Source organism: Cynocephalus volans, chromosome 6 (assembly GCF_027409185.1).
Source record: "Cynocephalus volans isolate mCynVol1 chromosome 6, mCynVol1.pri, whole genome shotgun sequence".
NCBI classification, from domain to species: Eukaryota; Metazoa; Chordata; class Mammalia; order Dermoptera; family Cynocephalidae; genus Cynocephalus; species Cynocephalus volans.
The window spans coordinates 136,739,366-136,760,381 of NC_084465.1; the positions used below are offsets into that span (position 1 = coordinate 136,739,366).

At 36.8% G+C, this 21,016-nt stretch overlaps 1 protein-coding gene across 1 annotated transcript in view; it reads right to left on the reverse strand.

Annotated features, from left to right (window-relative positions):
- The window catches only part of CUBN (cubilin), a 253,314-nt gene extending 239,419 nt beyond the window's left edge, over positions 1–13,895 (reverse strand). The window contains exons 1-6 of the mRNA XM_063099467.1: positions 13,783–13,895; positions 13,287–13,416; positions 12,275–12,370; positions 11,660–11,698; positions 9,151–9,252; positions 8,379–8,482 (exon numbers count right to left, since the gene is read on the reverse strand). Coding sequence (XP_062955537.1) covers positions 8,379–8,482; positions 9,151–9,252; positions 11,660–11,698; positions 12,275–12,370; positions 13,287–13,416; positions 13,783–13,895 — 584 coding nt within the window. The remainder of the gene's footprint in view (positions 1–8,378; positions 8,483–9,150; positions 9,253–11,659; positions 11,699–12,274; positions 12,371–13,286; positions 13,417–13,782) is intronic.
- Between the last annotated feature and the right edge of the window lie 7,121 nt (positions 13,896–21,016).

Sequence of the window (21,016 nt, forward strand, 5' to 3'; positions counted from 1 at the left end):
GATTTACTGGTGGGGAATTGTAAGAAAATCATTCTGCTCTGCTCCAAGTGGTGGACTGAGGAAATGTGTTATCATTGCAAATATAGTGTTAGAGACTCAGGACTTAATATCTGATAAGTCTAGCATTATAAATTCTTCTGGTATTAGGTCATCAAATAGTGCTTTCAAAGGTCAAATGTCTGTAAACCAAAGGTGATAGATTTCTTTCAAAAAGGTAAAGGGAGAGACCAGTAAGTTCACTCATCATTCTTCCAGCTGGACTCACCAGTATGCACAGGCAACCTTGACTAAACTGATAACTCCCAAATGCTCTCTAGGATTGTATAACCCCACATGCAGTGTGATGTCCACATCTCATCTGTGATAATTATTATTACACTACAAAGGGTACTACATCTTCTAGCCATAGAGATGTAGTTACCATAGTGACATTTCTCTCATATTTGAAGTCATATTTTTTTTTTGAGGTCTAACTTTGTGGAATTGTTAAACATAGTGTCCACTACTTTGTTGAACATGTTTATAGATGTGCTTGATTCAGGGCTTATAATTCTGGAATAATTTACAAAGTATAATAGCATCTATTTTTTTTCTTTTCTTTTTTTTAATTGAAACATGATTGATTGTATATATCTTTGGGGTACAGAGTTGAATATCAATACCTGTGTGCAATACATAATGCTCAAATCAAGATAATTTACACATTCAACATTATATAATGTAATCATTTTTTGTGGCCTTTTACCAGTTTCTCCCTTAACATCCTTCCCCTCCCTCTTTCCCATTTCTGGTAACCTCAGTTCTGCTCTTTCCTTTTGAAAGTTCAATGCATTGTTGTGATAGTTGTACCTTTCTTTCTTTTTTACTTACTTGTTTACTTTTTTTAGATCCCACTTATGAGTGAAAACATGCAGTATTTCTCTTTCTCTGCCTGGCTTATTTCACTTAACATAATTTTCTCTAAGTTCATCCATATTGCTTCAAATGACAGAATTGCATCCTTATTTATGGCAGAGTAGTATTCCATTGTGTAAATATAACACATTTTCCTTAACCAGTAGTCCAACAAAGGACTGACAGCTTAAGCCGCAGGCTGGAGGAAGCAGAAGAAAGAATTTCTGATTTTTAAGACAGTCTTTTTGAAATAACTCAGGCAGACAAAAAGGAAAAGAAAAAGAAAAAGAAAAAAAAATGAAGAAAATCTAGGAGAGATAGCAGACAACCATAAGCACACAAACATCCAGATCTTGGATGTTCCAGAAGGGGAGGAAAAAGGAAAAGACATTGAAAACATATCAAAAGAATAATAGCAGAAAACTTCCCAGGTATAGGGAGAGACATGGTCCTTCAGATTCAAGAGGCTCAAAGATCCCAAACAGATTCAATCCAGAAAGGACGTCTCCAAGACACATTCTAGTCAAACTGGCAAAACTCAAAGACAAAGAGAGAATCCTAAAAGCAGTAAGAGAAAAGCATCAAATCACCTATAAGAGAGTCCACATCAGACTAACAGCAGGCTTCTCAACAGAAACTGTACAGGCCAGAAGTAAATGGGATGATATATGCAAAATACTAAAAGAAACAAACTGCCAGCAAAGAGTACTATGCCCAACAAGGCTACCCTTCAGAAAAAAGAGAAAAATACTGTATTTCCAAAGCAAACCAAAACTGTGGGAGTTCACCACCACACAACCAGCCCTACAAGAAATCCTCAAGGGAGTCATGCTTCTGAAATCCAAAAAAAGATAATCATCACCATGAATACACAAGAAAGAATAAAACCCACTGGTAGAACAATAATGCAAATGGGAAAGAGAAAGAAACTGTATTTTACCACCTCAAAAACCCAACAAACATCAAATTCAAATAATAAAAGGGAAAGAAAGAATCAAAAGATATTTAAAACATCCAAATGAAAAGCAATAAAATTCCAGGAGTAAGACAATACCTTTCAATAACATCCCTAAGTGTAAATGGATTAAATTTCCCATTCAAAAGACACAGACTGGCTGATTGGATTAAAAAGCTAGACCCAACTATATGTCATCTACCAAAGACTAACCTCACCTTTAAAGACACACACCGACTAATAGTGAAGGGATGGAAAAGATATATAACACAAATGGAAATAAAAAATGAGCAGGAGTAGCTATTCTCATATCAGATAAAATAGACTTTAAAACAAAAACTGTAAAAAGAGACAAAGAAGGCCATTATATGATAAAGGGACCTATCTAGCAAGAAAACATAAAAATCATAAGTATACATGCACCCAACATTGGAGCACCCAAATATGTAAAGCAAATATGAGACTTAAAGAAAGAGATAGACCCAAATACGATAATAGTTGGGGACCTGAAAACCCCTCTCTTGGCATTGGACAGATCATCTAGGCAAGGAATCGACAGAAAAGGTGATTTAAACCACACTCTAGATCATTTGGACTTGGCAGATATCTACAGAACATTTCATTCAACAACCACAGGATATGCATTCTTCTCATCAGCATATGGAACATTCTCCAGGATAGACCACATATTAAGTCACAAATTAGGTCTCAACAAATTTTTAAAAATTGAAGTATTTTCAAGTATTTTTTCAAACCACAATGGATTAAAACTAGAAATCAATAACAAGAAAAAGTTGGAAACTATACAAATACATGGAAATTAAACAACATGCTCCTGAATAACTTTTGGGTCCAAGAAGAAATTAAACAGTAAATCAAAAAATTTCTTGAAACTAATGAAAATAAAAGATATATCATCCCAAAACCTATGGGACATTGCAAAAGCAGTACTAAGAAGGAAGTTTATTGCAATAAATGCTCACATCGAAAGAATAAAAAGTCTCAAATAAACAACCTAACAAACACCTCAAAGAACTAGAAAGGCAAGAACAATTCAATCCTAAAATTAGTAGACAGAAAGAAATAATTAAGATCAGAGCAGAACTAAATGAAATACAGACCCCAAAATGATACAAAAGATCAATGAAAGAAAAAGTTGTTTTTTGAGAACACTAAAAAAATAAAAATAGACAAACCACTAGCTAGTCTAACTGAAACAATAAGAGAGAAGACCCAAATAACAAAAATCAAAAATGAAAAAGGACACATTACAACTGTTATCACAGAAATACAAAGCATCATTAGAGACTATTATAAATAACTATAAGCCAACAAATTTGAAAACCTGGAGCAAATGGTAAATTTCTGGGCACATACAAACTACCAAGAAGTCACATTTTAATGCACACCAAAATGTGCTAATTATTAAATAATACCTAAGCCAGCAGTAGGTGTTTTGTTACTAAAAGATTTCAGTCCAGTAATAATCACATAAACAGAGTTGTATTAAACCACTATAATTCTTAAAGTTGCTGCATTAGTTTTATATGTGCACTGCAGCTTAAATGGGAACTTGTAAAGTATGAGTATGGGAGTTGGGGGGGAAAGAAAGGGACAGAGAAGTCACAGAAGCCTAAGCTTACTTGCACTTGTCTGAGTACATCTGATAGAGCGCAACAGCCAGGCCACGAGGTCACTATTTGCCAGATGTGAGCAGCAGTAGCAGGAAAAGCCTTTGTGGAGGGAATTGACCATCAGTGCCAGGGGTCAGAGACAAGGAACGGGCAGCACTTTCTTCCCATGCCTTGAACCATGACTAGTTTCTGAGTTTTCTGGAAGAGGGGCCATTCTACAAAGGTAAAGAAGCTCTTTTAACAATACACATTGGGGTACCAGGAGCTCCACTAATGTCCGCGGATGACAACATGTAAATGACAGTGTGGAAAATGCAAGTTTGGCTGTTTGAGAAGCATCAAGACCCACACTCTGGGTGCAGAACTTAGTGTGCCCATGGTGGGCTCCAGAATCAATTGCTGGGGTGGCACCTTTGAGCAGTTTCTAAGGAAGAAGCCAAGTAAACTATAGATTTCCTTGCTATGATTCTCAAAACAGGTGCTATTAATCCCATTTTACAGACTTGCATTGCTCACAGCCACAGAATTAGTCATTGGCAGAAGATGAGTGAAAACCTAGTCTATGTTACTCCTGCATCGTTGTTTTTCCAAATTGCATTCCTGTGTTCTGAAAGAGTTTGTTTGAAGAATTTGCATTTTTATGTGTCTTTTTAACATAACAGTGTTTGCATGCAAAATATATTCTCAACGTGCCTTGATATGGTCTTTAAAAAAAGGAACAATTAATTATATATCTCCAAAAGTGAAAATAAAAGTCACATGTGGTATTTTTAAAACTAAGAACTATTCCTGCCTATTAGTTATTAGTTAATGATTTAGCTGAAGCCATTTTTGTAATGATCTTCTATTGTTGATTTGGTTCCTGCAGAATAACGTTAGGCTTTTCAGTCTTCAAAAACACTGCAAGCGCAATTAGCAATTGAGAAGAAGTCAAACATACTTCCAGAGTCATAATTTAACTTGTGTTAGAGTCCATGGTTCAATATTAATATCACTGACTAACTGACAGAGGTAATGAGTTTAATACCTAACTACCACCTGAGCTAAAACCAGATTATCCTCATTGTTCAAGCTGTGCATGTTTTATGTGATATGAATGAAAATAAATGAAATAAAGTATAGTACTCATCATCATGTACCTGGAGAAACAAACAAACTCATTTTTTTTTCTACAAAGCATTCTAGATCTGAGCCCTAATTATGTAACATACACCATCCGTGCATGGCAAGTGCGGATCCCCAGGGCTGTCTCAAATCCAAGGGAAGCAGGGGAATAAGAATCAATTTTTCAGGACAAAGAGGTAATAACATCATTGAGACATGGCAAAACTATCATTCTGTAGGTTTTTGGAAGCAGTTGGGGGCAAGACCTCAAACCAGAAGAATTAGTGGAAACAGATAATGTTTTTTCTTGTCTACTCTCATTATTCTAAAGAAGGGTTTTTACCAGAAAATTTCCTATGAAACAGGGCTTCCAATTAATTAGTGTTTGCATATTGCTTTATCTTTTCAAAGGTCTTTACAATTATGAATTATTAATCCCATTAAATAAAGATCCCCTTTTCTCCCAAAGTACATGGACTTGAAGAGTTAAAGAAAACCCAAATTGTAAGCAAACTTTGTCCACCGTGATTACATTTTTGCAAGTTCAGATTACTCAGCCACTCAAGTTTTCCTTTAGCAAATGTGTGTTGAAGCTTCCCAAAGGGATTTCTATCCTCAGTGAAGATACTAATTAATAAGGATTTAACATCTCATAATTAATAAAACTCAAAGAAGTATCTAAATGTTCACTGTTTCATTATACACAGATTCCACAAAGGAAGAATTTAATCCTATGTTTATGCACATTTTTCTACTTTTTTTTATTCCTTCAAAAAGTCTCCATCACATTCCTGAATTAAGGTAGCTAAGTCATAATCAACTGTGATTCATTTGACTTCATAAACTATTTCTATATCATGAGGAAGAAACCAGATTTAAATGCTCTGCTCTCTAATGTCCTTCAGAGAATCTATGAAGGGCAGAGATTAAAAATCAAAATTACTTGTAGAGTCATCAGCACAAGGAGTCCTTATGCTTTCTTTTACAAGAGAATGCAAGAGAGAATCCAATAGTTCTCTTACAAAGTTGAATCTGTCATTTAGGAACACAGCTTGCAACAAATAAAACCTCCCCCATAACCCATATTTGGAGAAAGAACTCTAACCCCTGATATGCAGCAAATAGGTGTGCATGTTAACGTTTGTGTTTTGTTTTTGTTTTTGTTTTTGTTTTCTATTTTTACAGGGGAAAAAACTGAAGGGCTGAAAAAAACAACTTTGTCTTGGTCTATGGATTTCATCCCATTTGCTCGTCTTTGTCACTCTATCGGTGTGCAAGACCCCAAAAGACAGTGATAATAAAGGAAGACCAGGAATGAAATCTAATCTGGACATTCCTAGATATCAGGAAGGCCAGAAAGTATATGTGCTCTAGGAGTTGGGACATTTGCCACTGATATCTTCAAGTACTAATTCTCCTTGATAAATGCCCATAAGCAGAAATCAGGAGATAACACGTTCAAGGAAATGAGAGATTAGACCTGCATTCTGGATTTAGACAAAGCCTGAAAGTTTATAAAAGCAGGTAGCAGGGAGTTCATTTAAATGAGAAACAAAGTGCTGAAAGCAAAAGGCTCTTTAATAACACAATACTAAATGCAAGTCAGAGGTGGTTAATTTTGGTTTTTCCCTGTGATTGAACTCATAGACATATCTACCGGATTTTTGTTTTTATTTTTGTTTTAGAAATCTAGCTTCTCCTTAATCACAGAATTTCAGTTTTTACACATAACCTTAGAACAATTCAAGCAGCTAAGTTTTGGGGGGTGGGGGGAGAAACAGTTCTTGTACAGGAAGAACTATTGCATGCTTCATTTTTCTGTAAAGAACTCTATTGGCTGAATTAACAAACACTGTCACAAATAATTTTTTTTTTCCCAAAGCCATAGATCACTGCATTTATATTTAAAGAAAGCCATAAACATGCATTTCTTCTTCATTAGGAGGACTTAAATAAATGTTTGGACATTAGACAGTGGTGATTCTAAAACATAATGAAATTCTAAAGCTTTATGTTTGTCTTGAAACCCACATTCATAGGCAACTGTGACCTAAGTAAACTTTTATCTATTAGGTTGAGTTCATCTGCCAGGACTGTTATTTATCCATTACCAAATCTGCTTTTTTAAATCAGATATATGGGACAGGAATTACTAGCAACACCATCAGTTTACTTTAATAAATCAGTAGTTCCTGCTTAGGTTTTATTTTGAAGATTTAGCCTTCACAGCATGAGTCTACCACAGAGCATTTTTTTTTTTGTTTTTGTAAACTTAGAGAATTTAAAGGTTGCACTGATTCGTACTTGCCTGGAAGTTGGCCAACAATTAATAATTCAGGATCTCCTAAATACAGAAAACCCCCAAAGCATACTTGACCAAGCTCCCATCTTGTAGAAAATGTTCTTGATTATTGAAGGAATAGGTCTTCACCTTCTTTGTTTCTTTGAAGAAGGCTGGTATTACTCACATTTAAAAAAATAACAAATAAAGCAACAAAATGCAGAATACCACATTTTAGACGGATCTATTCCATAATCACTTGCCTCAAGGCATAAATAATATCCTTGCTAGACCCATGTCTTTCCATGACTTAAGTTTATGATCTGGAGTGAGCAAAACTTTTAAAGATCAGATCAAAAGAACAAAAGGATTAATGAAATGAAAAGAGAAAGACTGTGACTGCTTTTTGAGAAGAGTGTACTAACAGATCATAGGGATAAAAACAAAATTACTGCACTCATTTTTGCTACAAAGAACAGAATGGATATTTTTACAAGGAAATTGAAGAACAAGAAATCAGAGATGCTAGTAAGAGAGCAAATAATTGCTCCTCAATCCAGTGAGATTATACCTCAGAGTACTGAAAGAATTTGGTCAGGCCCTAACAGGACCAATTTCTCAGTCTTTGAATAATCACAGAATACAGGAAAGTGGCCAAAATATGGGGAAGTATAGTGTCTAGAGATTTTTTTTTAAGTGATTTTAAGGAACTATACAAAAGTAAGTTTGATGTTGATCTGCCATAAATTTTTGAACTTGATTGTTAAAAGGATAATGCGCAAGCCAGTATAGCTTTGATGACCAATACTCCCAGACAATGATGGGAACACGGAGGCATTGTGATGCCTAATGCAGCTTAACAAGGAAAGGGAAGGTTTCGTGGAGAAGGTGATGGCTGAGCTGAGCAGGGGAATGCTGTGGACAAGTCATTTGACAAAATAAATCAGAAGAGAAGATATAGCTGTCTGATGATTGTGGTCAGAGACCTTGTGGCTAACTGGAAAAATGAAATAAGAATTAATTCATTCATTGAACCTCAGTTTAATCTTTGATCTTGTTATGGTCAACATTTTTACGTAGTGTTGAATGAAGCTATTCTTACTAAAACTACGACCTCACTAATCTACAGAATGAGTACAGCAGTGGTGCACTGGAATGATGGGGTGTCCCTTTTCTCCTTCAAACCATTCAGTCGCTGTCCCTTCCATGCTCTGACTCTAACTAATGCTTCAGCTCATCTTGTGCCATGCTATCACTACTCTCTATGGAAGTCACAGCAGCCTTCTCCCATTCCTTGGGGACACTAGAGAAAGGATTTCTTCCTGAGAGTTGAGGACTCATGACGTTTTCTCTTCATCTAAGTAAAAATAACTATATATACGTTGAACATATTTCTCCATGGAGTATGTAATTTTGCTGGTAATACAGATAGTTGATTTTGGATACTTTTAAATAGGTGATGTTTTAGTCCTTCAAAATGTACCTGATATTTAAAAGAAATAAAATTTACCTGTAACTTCCCACTGTATTCACACATGTGGCTCCATTCTGGCAGCTCAAGGGTGTTCCTGAGTAAATCTCACACTCATTAACATCAACTGAGCAGAGAGGACCCTGCAAGTCATATAAAGAACAAAGTCAGGTGCCATGGATCACAGAGGTATCTGGGGGCCAATATTCATATGACATGTTTAAAGATTTACATACAGACAGGACATAAGTCCTCAGTAAAGCCAAATGCAATAATACTAATATTAGCCTCTGGTAATACTTCCTCTGGAACTCAGATTTGACCTAATAGAATCAAAGAGCTCTTTATAAGGACACAATTATCACGCAAGGGGAATCCTTACACAAACTAGTCCTAATTTCACAATGGTGCTATGCCTGGAAATACTTAATTTTTTTTTAATGAGCATGCTGGGAACATTTTCACCACTACTATAAAAGGGCAAGAAAATTTACATTGGTATATCAAGATTTGTTCAGTTTTAGATTTCTAATGCTGAACAATTTAAATTCATGCTAACAGAAATAGCATGCCCTTCCATGCAGTTATTCAATCAAGTGAACCTCTCTTTAAGATGGCTTAATATTCAGTGGGTTATGTAACCACACTCGCCATTGTTTGGATTTTGGCATACATGGTGTAATTCACCCTGATTTGGGAAGCCACAGAATCCTAGAAACTTTGGATGGAAAATTAAATATGTCTGGATGGTTCCTAGGAAACCACAGATGCTGACTCACCATCATTTTTAACCAAAGACCAAGTGACTCACCTTCCACTGTGAGGGACAGATACAGTAAAAGGAATCATGCAGATTGAGGCAGGTTCCACCATTCTGACAGGGATTGCTGCTGCAGACTTTTTTGTCAACTGTCTGAAACAAAGACAGGACAGTCAGAGAGACAGTGGTACCTGCCATCGGCAGCAAGGAAAGGCACATTCCAGTGTAGGTACGTTTGTAGAATTACATTTTACTCTGTCAATACAGGTCTTCCTCCAGACATTAAATCAACTTCTTATGTTCTTCTTCAAATCAACTCTCTTATAAAAAAGCAAAAGGTGTTCCTATTACCAGTCCTATGTGATATTCTTTAACTCTTTACATGCTTTTAACCATGGATAGGATGACGTCTGAGGGAAGAAGATTCTCATTCTACTCTTTGGGAAAGTACTGTTCACCTGAGAAATATACGTCAGTGGACATGAGTAAAGGTATCAGGTATGGAAATAATTACAAACATTCCTATTGCACTAAGAATATTACATAGAGATTCCAATTCTTTTGCCTATTATTCTTATTTTTGGTACCTCCAATAAGCCTTTGAAACATGATCATCTTTTGCTGCCACCTCACTTCCCATGGGTTAAGATGACTGAATTCTTTTTACTTTAAGTCCATTTGTTTGAAATGTGGCTAGCTAAGATGCAACCTCCACCCTCGTGCTCACCTGACTGCTTTTACACCAGAGTCTTAAACAGGCCTACCTTTGTCTACACAGCCTGGGGACTCTTACCCTATGTCAGCTCTCAATTCCAATCTTGTAAGATTTGTAATGCCTTTGGGGGCAGACAAAATTTCTTTGGAGAGGACAAGTGACTATGCAATGAAAGCTATTTTATTAATTTCACTTATGGTCTAATTCTCTGTTTTAAAAAGTCAAAATGGGGGCAAATTATTCATATAGTTATGTAATGCGTGTGTATGTGCATGGAGCAAACTATTGTATATATATATAAATGGGGGCAAACTATTCATTATATAACTGTATACAACTATAGTGAATAGTTTGCACCCTATTTATATATGCAATAAATAGTTTGCCCCATATATATACACACACACACAGTGACTCACAGAGAAAATCAAGTCTGTTTCCTTAATTTTATAGATAAAATTGAGAGTCAAAGAACAGTAGACTGACTTGATATCATTTACTGCAAAGCCCATTCTTTCTCCACCTTTGCTACGAATCAGACCATACATGTGGGGGTCTCTTCATGGACTCTTCTTTCATTCTTCTATTTGTCTGTCTTTGTGCCTGTACCACAATAAGCTCTGCCGATCAAAGGACACCATTAGGAACATTAACACAAACTCATTAGAAATTTTCCTGGTGTACAAAAGCCACACTGTCTGGGGTTTAAAAACTCAAAAGCCTATGGAGGCCCAGCAGGAAATGAAATCAGATCGCACTCAGGAGGAAACAATAGGGAGTGGAAGGGACTGTGGTGGCCAAAGAGCAAGTGCCCTCTCCAAAGGCATAAAGGAATTCACATTCAAAATCATTGAAACTCTTCCTGAGGGATGGGCAGGGAGGGCAGTCTGAGCTCATCTGATCATTTCCTCCAGTTGTTGACCTTGGGTAAGAACAACGAAGCACTCTAGGAGACAGAAAACTCTAGTTCTGGGTCATGTTCCACAGCACTACTCCTTGCTCATTTTCTTTCACTCAGCTACTCCCTGAAGAAGAGGAAGACTGAAGGGTCAATATATTATCAAAGCGGAGAAAAGAAATAGTGAATTTGTTTACCAAACTTAAAATACCCAAAGTAGAAGACAATGCTTGGAGCATATTCAAAACAGATCAAGAAGATTACAGCAGAGACTCTTAACCTGGAGTCCTCAGATTTTTATTCAAACTTTTAAGTATGGGGAGATTCTGTGTATTTCTCTGGGTCAAACGTTATGACTTCAGTGAAAGTCTTAACGAGGTCAGCTACCTACGAAAAGGGGTAAGAAGCCTAAAATTACATAGACCAGTTTACAAGCATGTAGTAAAGTTATAGAACATTTGCTCTAAGACATTGTTCAAATGTGATTAGCAACAAATGTAGTTCTAAGGGAATTTGGAATATTTCATGGTACATCCCAGACTTCTGAACTTAATGTTAGAGAGGATATATATCTTTTCAAAACTCAGTCCTTGATGCCAGAATCAGCAAGTTGGGTGGTCACTGTTGAGCAAGCATAGTGCCCTTAAGCCTACTGTAACCCTGTTAAAGGATGACAGTAAGGGGAGGAGCTCATGGGCTACAAACTCAAGAGTCAGAAGACCTCACATGCTCAGTGACTTTGGGGTGGTCACTTTATCTCTCTTAGACTCAGATTCCTCTTCTGCATCCTGGAAAGCATAAGCTGGAATGAAAATTCAGTTGTGGGAAAAGACAAATCCTTGATATTGATCATCCATCTACCTTTAAAATAAGAGTACTCACTCTATCAACTATTCCAGTATATTTTCAGTGAAAGATGTTAGGTATCTAGTAGGTATGGGACTTACCTGCTGTAAGCTTTGAAATTTTTTGTCAAGATCCACAAGCTAGCAGCAGGGAAGAAAAAGCATCAATTAGCTGGTTCAAAGGCATTTCACATAGGATTATACCCTTGACATATTTTCCTAATACCTTCTACTAGGGACTCACTTTCTCTGTTTGTTCATGTTTTAATTGCCTTTTCCCTCCTCCTTCCTCTCCCTCCAGGTTTCCCTTCCTTCCTGTTCCCTTCCATCACATAGATTTTTTTTTTACAAAGGTCTTTTTTTAAAGAACTGCAACCCACTGATAAGTTGATTCACTGCTTCTCTGCACACAGTGACTACAGGATTTTCATAAGTGACAGTGATGCATGCACTTCACCAATAAGAAGGTTGCTGGTAGATCTTGAGCAAGGCCTACTTATGCCTTAAGCATACACTTGCCACAGCTTCCCCTACTTTCTGCCCATTGCCACTTCTACATCCTCCATTAGAGCTGTGTCATTTAACCAAAAAGTAAATAATGATGAAGCTATATCTCTAAAGAGGAAACAAAGTTGGTACATCTCTTGCAAAATGGTTACTTACAGAATTAATTTAAGGAGAACCCATTTGCTCTAACGATATGGATGTCAGACTTACCTTGGAATTAAGCTGATAGATCTGATTAGATATATTTTGAGACAGACCAGTTGTATTCCTTTTTAAATCTATAATATCATCTTTGTTATTCTGGATCTAATTTTTAAAAAAAGAAGGAGAAGAACACTCATGAAAAAAATCATATATAGCTTATAAATATATAATAAAAAACATGAGTAATATTCTATTTTAAGCACTAAGATCTTGCCTGTAATTATAAAAGCCCAAACAATGCCATGTATAATAAACATCAGACTGAAATAGCCATGGGCCATGGCATAATTCCACTTACCCTTTTCAGTAACAATATATCAATGTATTTTCTATTTGCATTTTCTCCCATAATAACAGTTTAGGGTGCTTATTAAGAAGATTGGCTTGGAATCAGACTGTCTGGGTTTTAAATCTTGGCTCAGCCATGTATTTTGTGTCCTTGGGGAAAATGTGTAGCTGCTTCAAGATTTCTTTAACTCCTTTATAAGAAGGGTAATAATAAAACGCACTTCATAGCGTAGCTGTGCCCTCAAGTGAGATAAAGCACATAACATGCTAAGCAGAGTGGATGGCCCATGGTAAGCTCTGAGTAATGCTAGCTTCTAACATTATGACTGATATACCAGCGTGATGTAGTAAATACCGAGCACTGAAAACATTCACTAAGGCAGTAAAATAACTGCCCAATTCTGTTCTGTGGGAGAAGTAAAATGGTCCCAACTACACATTTCTCTGACCCCCCTTCTTCCTTGCCTCCTTTTTGGGGGAGTTCCAGTACTAGTTTCCATACATTCTCTGCACTAGGGTGTGCCTCCTTGCACAATGAACCACATTCTGCTAGCATTACTCCTTCTGCCCACCATTAACCCTAGGTCATTGCTCTTTACAAGAACACAGTCTTAGGTCCGTTTATGTTCCCTGTGCTCAAGATTCAATGCACAGATTGATATAGACCTATTCAATTAAGTCACCATACATGGATATCCAAAATGACTTCAATACATTTCCAGTGTATTACCTGATGTAAACATTCGCCGAGGTCTTCGTCATTTAATTTAATTTTTCCCAGGGATCCAGTTCTAAATTCAATGTCTTGAGCAGACCCCGTAAGAAACACTAAATTTCCCCTCTCTGTAGCCATACGAGGCCTATATAATTCAAACCAGAGAATGTGTTATATATGTGTCTAATTTTTAAATCTAAACAACAGTTTCTTACTGAATAACTATAGACTTAACCAAACTCTCCCTGCACATCTGCCATTTCTGTCTCTGCAAATTTCTTAGAGATGTCTCCTAGTAATTGCATGCTTGAATTATTTTCAAAATGATGAATGAATAATATGTTTATCAGAGGGTAATTCTAGACATCAGTCCAAATGCTTTTCCCTGTTTGCTTTTTAACATTATTGTTTTCCTCAAGAAAAATTACACCTTTGCTTATCTGGCTATGGGTGAAAACTGCTAAGGAACTACCCCAGTTCATCAGCAGAAATCCTCAATGTATCTACTTACTGTTGGAAATCCATGTTTCTTTTTTGTCGCTGCAGCTCAAGTCCTCCACCTTCACCATCCAATTCAGCAAATGTCAAAAAAGTAACCAAACTCCAAAGAAAATGTGAGGACATTTTCCTCACCCACCTCCTAGGTTGTCAGATAAGAGGGAGGCCACTCCAAGCGAGTGTGGGAGTTTGGAGGACAGCAAACCAGGCAGGTGTACTTTGTCCCATGGAATATTCTGTAACTTTTCAGTTCTTTCTTCTTTGCCCTAGAAGCCTGTGTTACTTTTGTCTTCCTGAGGGATGTAAATGATCTTAGATCTTCAGTACTCTTCAACTTGTAAGAGATTAAAATCTACCTTGAGTGATGCACAACTTAATCATTATCTGTTTGACCTTTGAAACAGTAACAAGGAGCTTTGGAAACATCTACTAAAACAATCTTTGCTTAAGAAGTAGCCACCTTTCTAGGAATGGTGCTGGGAAAAGTGGATAGCTACATGCAAAAGAATCTGGGCCCTTTCCTTTTGACCTATACAAAATTAAACTCAAAATTGTTCGAAGACCTTAATCTAAGAGTTAAGCTATAAAACTCTTAGAGGAAAACATACGAAGAAAGATTCATGATCTTGGATTTGGCAGTGATTTCTTGGGTATGACACCAGAAACACAGGCTACAAAAGAAAACAGCACACACAATCAAACAATCAATTGAACTACATCAAAATTAAGAACTTTTGTGCATCAAATGACACTATCAATAAAGTGAAAAAGCAATTCACAGAATGGGAGAAAATATTTGCAATTATATATGATAATGAGTATCTAAAATATGCAAAGAGCCTCCATAACTCAACAACAAAAAACAAACAACCTGATTTTTAAAAATAGGCAAAAAGCCTGAACAGACATTTCTCCAAAAAAGCTATACAAATGGCCAAAAGGTATATGAAGAGATACTCAACATCACTAATCATTAGGGAAATGCAAATCAAAAATTACAATAATACCCATTAAAATGGCTATTATTAAAAAAGGTAATAATAAGTGTTGACAAGGATGTGGAGAACTGGAACCCTTTGAACTGTTGGTGGGAATGAAATGATACAGCTGCTATAAAAAACAGTGTGTTGGTTCCTCAAAAAATTAAACATAGAATTAATATATGGTCCCGCAATTTCATTTCTGGGTACATACCTAAAAAAATTGAAAGCAGGTACTCAAAGAGATATTTGTACAACCATGTTCATAGCAGCTTTATTTACAATAGCCAAAGGTAGAAGCAAGCAACCCAAGTGTCCATCAACAGATGAATGAGTGGATAGACAAAATGTGGTAGGACTATAGAAACCACTTTGGGGTGATGAAAATGTTGTACATTTTGATTGTAAAATCAATCATCAATGCACTCAAACTTTCCATGGGCACACAGACCACTATAAGAAAAATAAAACTGAATTTGAGGAACAGCTCTATAAAAGCTCCACTCTAAGAAAAATCTCTAGGTAACTACCATTTTAGTGGTTAATAATTCATGTAGCTATGTAGCTATGTAGGCTCTTTGAGGACAAGGATGACCATGTAACATAACGTAGAATACCTTATCCCTTATCTATGAGATGCATATATTCATTGCTTTTATTTGATTTTTTTAAACCTTCCAAATTTCTCCTATGTAATCTTTTGTATCTGGTTCTCTAACTTAATATGATGCTTTTGCAATTCATCCATGTAGTAGTGTTTATCATCAGTTGGTTCCTTTTTATTACTGAGTTGTATTTCATTGTATGGCTATTCCACAGTTTGCCTATCTATTCATTAGTTGATAAACACTTGAGTTGTTTCCAGTTTGGGAGTATTGTAAACAAAGCTGCTACAAACATTTGTGATTAGGTCTTTGTGTCAACATATGTTTTCAATTCTTTTGGGTAAATACTAAAGGGTGAGATGCTGAGACATATGGTAAGTACATTTTTAACTTTTTTAGAAAATGTCAAATATTTTCTAAAGAATTTTCCCACATTATGTATGAGAGTTCCAGTGGCTCCACATCCTTACCATCACTTGATATTGTCAGTGTTTTTATGTTTAGCCACTCAAGTAGGTGTGCAGAGGTATCTCATTGTAGTTTTAATCTACATTTCCCTGATGACTAAAGATGTTGGGCATCTTTTCATGTATATTTGCCATTTGTATATCTTCTTTGGTAAATTATCTGTTCAAATCTTTTGCCTATCTTAAAAATTGGGTTATTTTTCTTTTTATTAAATGTAAGACTTTATATGATCTGTATACAAGTCCTTTCAGATATATATTTTGCAAATATTTTTCTTCCAACCTGTGGCATGTCATTTCATTTGCTTAAGAGTATTTTTCAAAGACCAAAATAAGTGAGATACTAAAGACTACTACTGAGTGATTTTGTATGGTATGATTTCATATAAAAAGCTAGAAAAGCCAAAACTACATTGATAAAAAGCAGATCAGAGGTTGTCTGACACCAGGAATGGGAAGACTGACTGCAAGAAAGCATGAGAATGATGGAAATGTTCTGTCTCTTGATTGTGGTGGTGGCTGCATGAGTGTACACATTTGTCAATACTCATAAAACTGTACACTTAAAATAGATGATCTTTGATGGTTGTAAATTATAACTCAATAAAACTTATTAAAAGTATTTCTCTTTCATATTTATAAATGTTTTTGTATATAAGGGTAGTGTAAAACATTCATGTTGGTATTAAATTAAATGCTAAGATAAGATGTCCAATAGCTTTTACATAAATAATTACAGATGAAATTTATCACAGTGAGCCAGATTTGTTTGAAAGCTTAACAATTTGGCTTGGGGGAAAGGGAAAAGCTTGACAATGAAACACTTGGCAACTTTAGAACAGGATGAAATAGGATAGGTTAGAATCTTCCAACAAAAAGAACAATTCATACTCTGAGCTGTGAACATAACTATTTTCACGATTATATTTTCCTAAAGATTGCTGAACTCAGCAAATCTTTCTAGTGCAGTAGAAAAGGTTTCTAGCAGAATCTTAAAGTCCTCTTTTATAGAGTTTTCCTTTTTTATTAATGTGTTTAGTATTAATAAAGTAATCTCTCTGCTCCCAGTCTAGGCATGAAATTCCTAATTGTCCCTAATGTTAGAAAAGAAAGAAAGAAATATTCTTTCAAGGTCTGACTGACTTTTGGTATTGAGTTAGGGAATTTTATGTCCAGCTCACTCAACTCTGGCTCAGATCGATAGTCAGATTGTCTGCAAATGATGACTCTGTGGAAGCAATATAAAAATCAATTGCTGTTTCCACAGCATTATCACTCTGTTTACTTGCCATATTCAGAATTTCTTCAGCAAAGACAAATTAAAATAGTTTTAGAATCCATGACCTTCAGACTTAGAGGGTGAATAAGCTCTCCCCTCCCCCAAATATACATTCTATGGACTTGAAAGTTCAACTTTCATTGATTAGCAAAGCTCCTATCCCCTTACTCATCCAGAATTCATCCCACGAATATTCTGTATGTGCCCTTTACACATTAGCCATGCTACAAGATGATAGCAATACAAAGTGAAATAAATTGCAGATTCTTCCCTCCAAAGGCTCATGTCTAAAGAAGACCATATGGTTGTAGGTTCTGAAGCGCCTTCATTTGGGTTCAGAATCTGGCTCCATCACTTCCTGACCATGTACCCTTATTTCTTTATCAGCAGAAAGATAGTAACAGCACTGAAAGCATATAAAATGTTTAGAACATTTGGTCTTTGGTCTTCACTAAATATAAGCTATTATTATTATTATTATCATCATGTAATTAAACATAGTAATTTCTCACCTTCCTCTACCCTGTCGTGGATTTGGGTTCCTTAGAGCAAGAATCGATAGAAGAATTCACAGCTGACTTTAAAATCTTGGGTACAAGGAGGGGCAGGGTGTCTGACCTCCTCATCTGTAAAGAGGATTCCAGAGCAGAGACGTGCATTGAGGCCTTTGAGTGAGGAAGATGATAGCTGACCTGGAGTTAGGTATATGAGGCAAAGGTAAACTGACGTCTGAGGGCAGGGCAAGGTGGCTCCAGAAAGCCAGGAGCAACTCCACACTGGTGGGTGGAGAACAAGATAAGATTCAAATCCAAGAGTCTTCAAGAGCAGCAAATCCAAAGGGAACAATCTCTTCCTAGAGCTGGAGCTGAGTAAACAGGGTGAAGAAGCTTTATCATGGAGTGCTAGTAACAGAGTCCTTGGACAAGGAGAGTTTGCCTGGAGGGGTTGCTCCTTCTTGATCTGAAGGGCGAGGGGACCAAGTGTGAGAGTACACCTAAGAAAGTCCTTACACTGTACAAATTTTGTTGCGCTCATTAAAATAAGGCTGTTAAGTCAGAACACTGATAACATTAATGGTATTTCACACACCTTAAGTCTGCAATGGTGTCTGTTGTGCTCTTGATTCCTACTCATCAGCCTTTTTTCCCTTTTGCATCTTCACCGAGGAACATGCAAATGTACTTTGCTTTGTTGCAGATATTACAGATGGTATATGGAATTAGGGGTTGCATCTGTTTCTCCATCTGAATGTTCCATGTATTGCTAAACAATTCATGATCTCTTGACTTAGGCTCTCAATCCTGCCTCATGGTCTTACCGTCCACTCTTTTCTTCATCCTGGATCCACAGCCTTTCCTACAGACGTCTCAGCCCCTTTCTCTCCCTCCCTTCTGCCTTACAAAGCCACCAGAACATAATTATAAGAATCAGAATAACCCTCTCATTCCTCCTGCCTTTAACTTTTCCAAAATATCTTGGCACAACCTTCACTTTTTCTGTGTCATCTGCTGCATCTGCTTTTATACTATGAACCCTCGGTCCCCACACCCCCTTCTAAATAATCTGCAGCACAATTCACATGTGAAGATTCTTGTGGTCATCAAAAACTTACATGAAAGTAAATCCCAGTATACTAGGATTTCACGTGAGGGAAATGTCGGGTTAAGAAGTGATCATCGTAATCAGAACACTAATAAGGACAAAAATAAGAGGGAAGTACAGGCTTCCAAGGAGTGCATCTGAGTCTTAAAGACTGAGTAGTTCTCCAGGTGAAGCAGTGGATCGGGAGCTTTGAGCAGAGAAATGGCACGTGCAAAGCTTTCCAGTAGAAAACCGCTCCGTGGAGCTAGAGCAGTGTGTGTGTATGAGATGAGATTGTTTACATGGACAGAAAGTCAGATCAAGAAGGACCTTGAAATGTCATGTTGATGAGCTTACATCTTATTTTCTTTCAAATGATGGAGAATCTTTCAGGGAAGAGAGTAATATGATCATGTTTGCATTTTACAAGCATCCCTGTGGAGCCAAGTCTCAGAGCCAGAGTTAGTGAGGAGTTTGGAGAACACATAAAGAGATGTGACCTGGGGAGGCCGCAGTTAAGGCAAGGGGCAGACAGCAGAGGAGACAATGAGGAAGATATTTAGGAAACAGGATCTACCAAAGACATATTTGGGCAGTTCATGTTTCTTTAGAAATATTAGAGGAGGGAATTAGTGCTCAGGTTTCCTGCTTGGGAAATTGGAAGGATAGAGATGTCATTAACTGAATATGAAAGAATAATCAGGGGAAGAAGGTTTTGGAGGAAAGATAGTAAGTTCAGATTTAAATTCATAAAGATCTAAGGAACATCCACCACTCTTGGCTGCCTCATGGGCCTCCCTCCCTGCAAGTGGTTTAATCATTTAAGATGGGCGTAGGGAAGACCCAGAGATGGCCTAGGCTAGAATCTTGCTACTCGAAGTGTGGTCCATGAACCCAGCACAGGCATTACGCAGAAGCCTGTCAGAAATGCAAAATCTCAGCTTCCACCTCAGACCTACTGAATCAAACCTTCACTTGACAAATACCCTCCTTCCCACCAATTATCTGTTGGCTCATTAAAGTAACCTGGGGCATAAAGACGCCTTCACTCAGGAAGACAGTCAAGTGGTCCCTGCCACTGCAACTGTTTCTATTTCACTATTTTTCTTAAATTGGTCTTTTTTTTTTCTTCTATTTTCTACTTCTTTATCTTCCTTTGCTCTACTTTCTGAGAAGGTATTTATCATGTAAATTTTATATTAATTTTTTTGAAATTTTTGCTATAATTTTTAATTTTGAAAATTCGTTCTTGTTTCATAGTTGTAACATCTATTAATTTAAAATACTCTTTGAAGTATTTTCTGTTTTCTGCACGGGCTCTATTTTCTTTATGTTCCTTTTCTTCTGTTTGTCTACAAGTGTAGGTCTTCCTATGTTATGTTGGAGTCTTTCTTCAAATTCCTGCTGCTCATTTAAATTGAAGAATAAGACACTAAAGAGCAGATGATAAGCTCTGTGAGCATCGGTGGTGCCTGTAACTGGGCAACTGAATGGCAAGCTGGTAATTTCATTGGGGAACCCCAAGTGTCCATTTTTAAAGGCATTTTACCCTGGGAAATTCCCCCGGGGCACTCATTTTCTCTGGGGGTGGGAAGGTGGGGAACAAACCTCCAGTTTTCTTCCTGGATTAAGAAAGATTGCTGGAAATTTTACTAGGTATGCAGACTTTATCTCCTTGTTTTTTATCTTTTTCTCAAAATTCCTGTAGAGTACCTCATTGCCACATCAATATTTCCTATAACTGCTATTTTATATACCAAGGTTCACTTTTTATTCCCATCCAAAATCCATTTTATCCAAAATCCATTGGTTTATAGTCTGAATAAGTGGAATATATGAAGTCAACAATGAGGAAAATTCAAAAGAAGTAAATTTCATGACCTTCTCTGGTTAGGAAAACTGCATGTTCCAAACTGGACAACATGTCCGAAGCCCCGTGTGGGCAGATACAGAAACAGTAATTCCACTCATCCAGGAGGGTCATCTTGGAGGAAAGTGGTTGAGTAGAGGGGGGCATTGATTTTCAGGCTGAAGAATGTTGATTTAATCTTTTTTATTTAATAGGAAACTGCTGTTGTATCTTGAGTGCAATAATCTTTATGCAATACTTCTGGTAAGCCAGCTGACTTGATCTAGAGGGCTGGATCAATGTGGGAGTCATAAAAATGAGGGGAGAGGAGTGAAAGAGAGAGGAGCCTTGGAGGACAGACAGACAAATCGGCAAGATTCTCATATCCCTTAAGTTAGCCCCCATGTAATTTTAGAGCTTCAATCTGGCTTTGGTGGTTTCTTTAGTCTCTTTCCATTTCCATATCAGTTAAAACAATGCTATAGA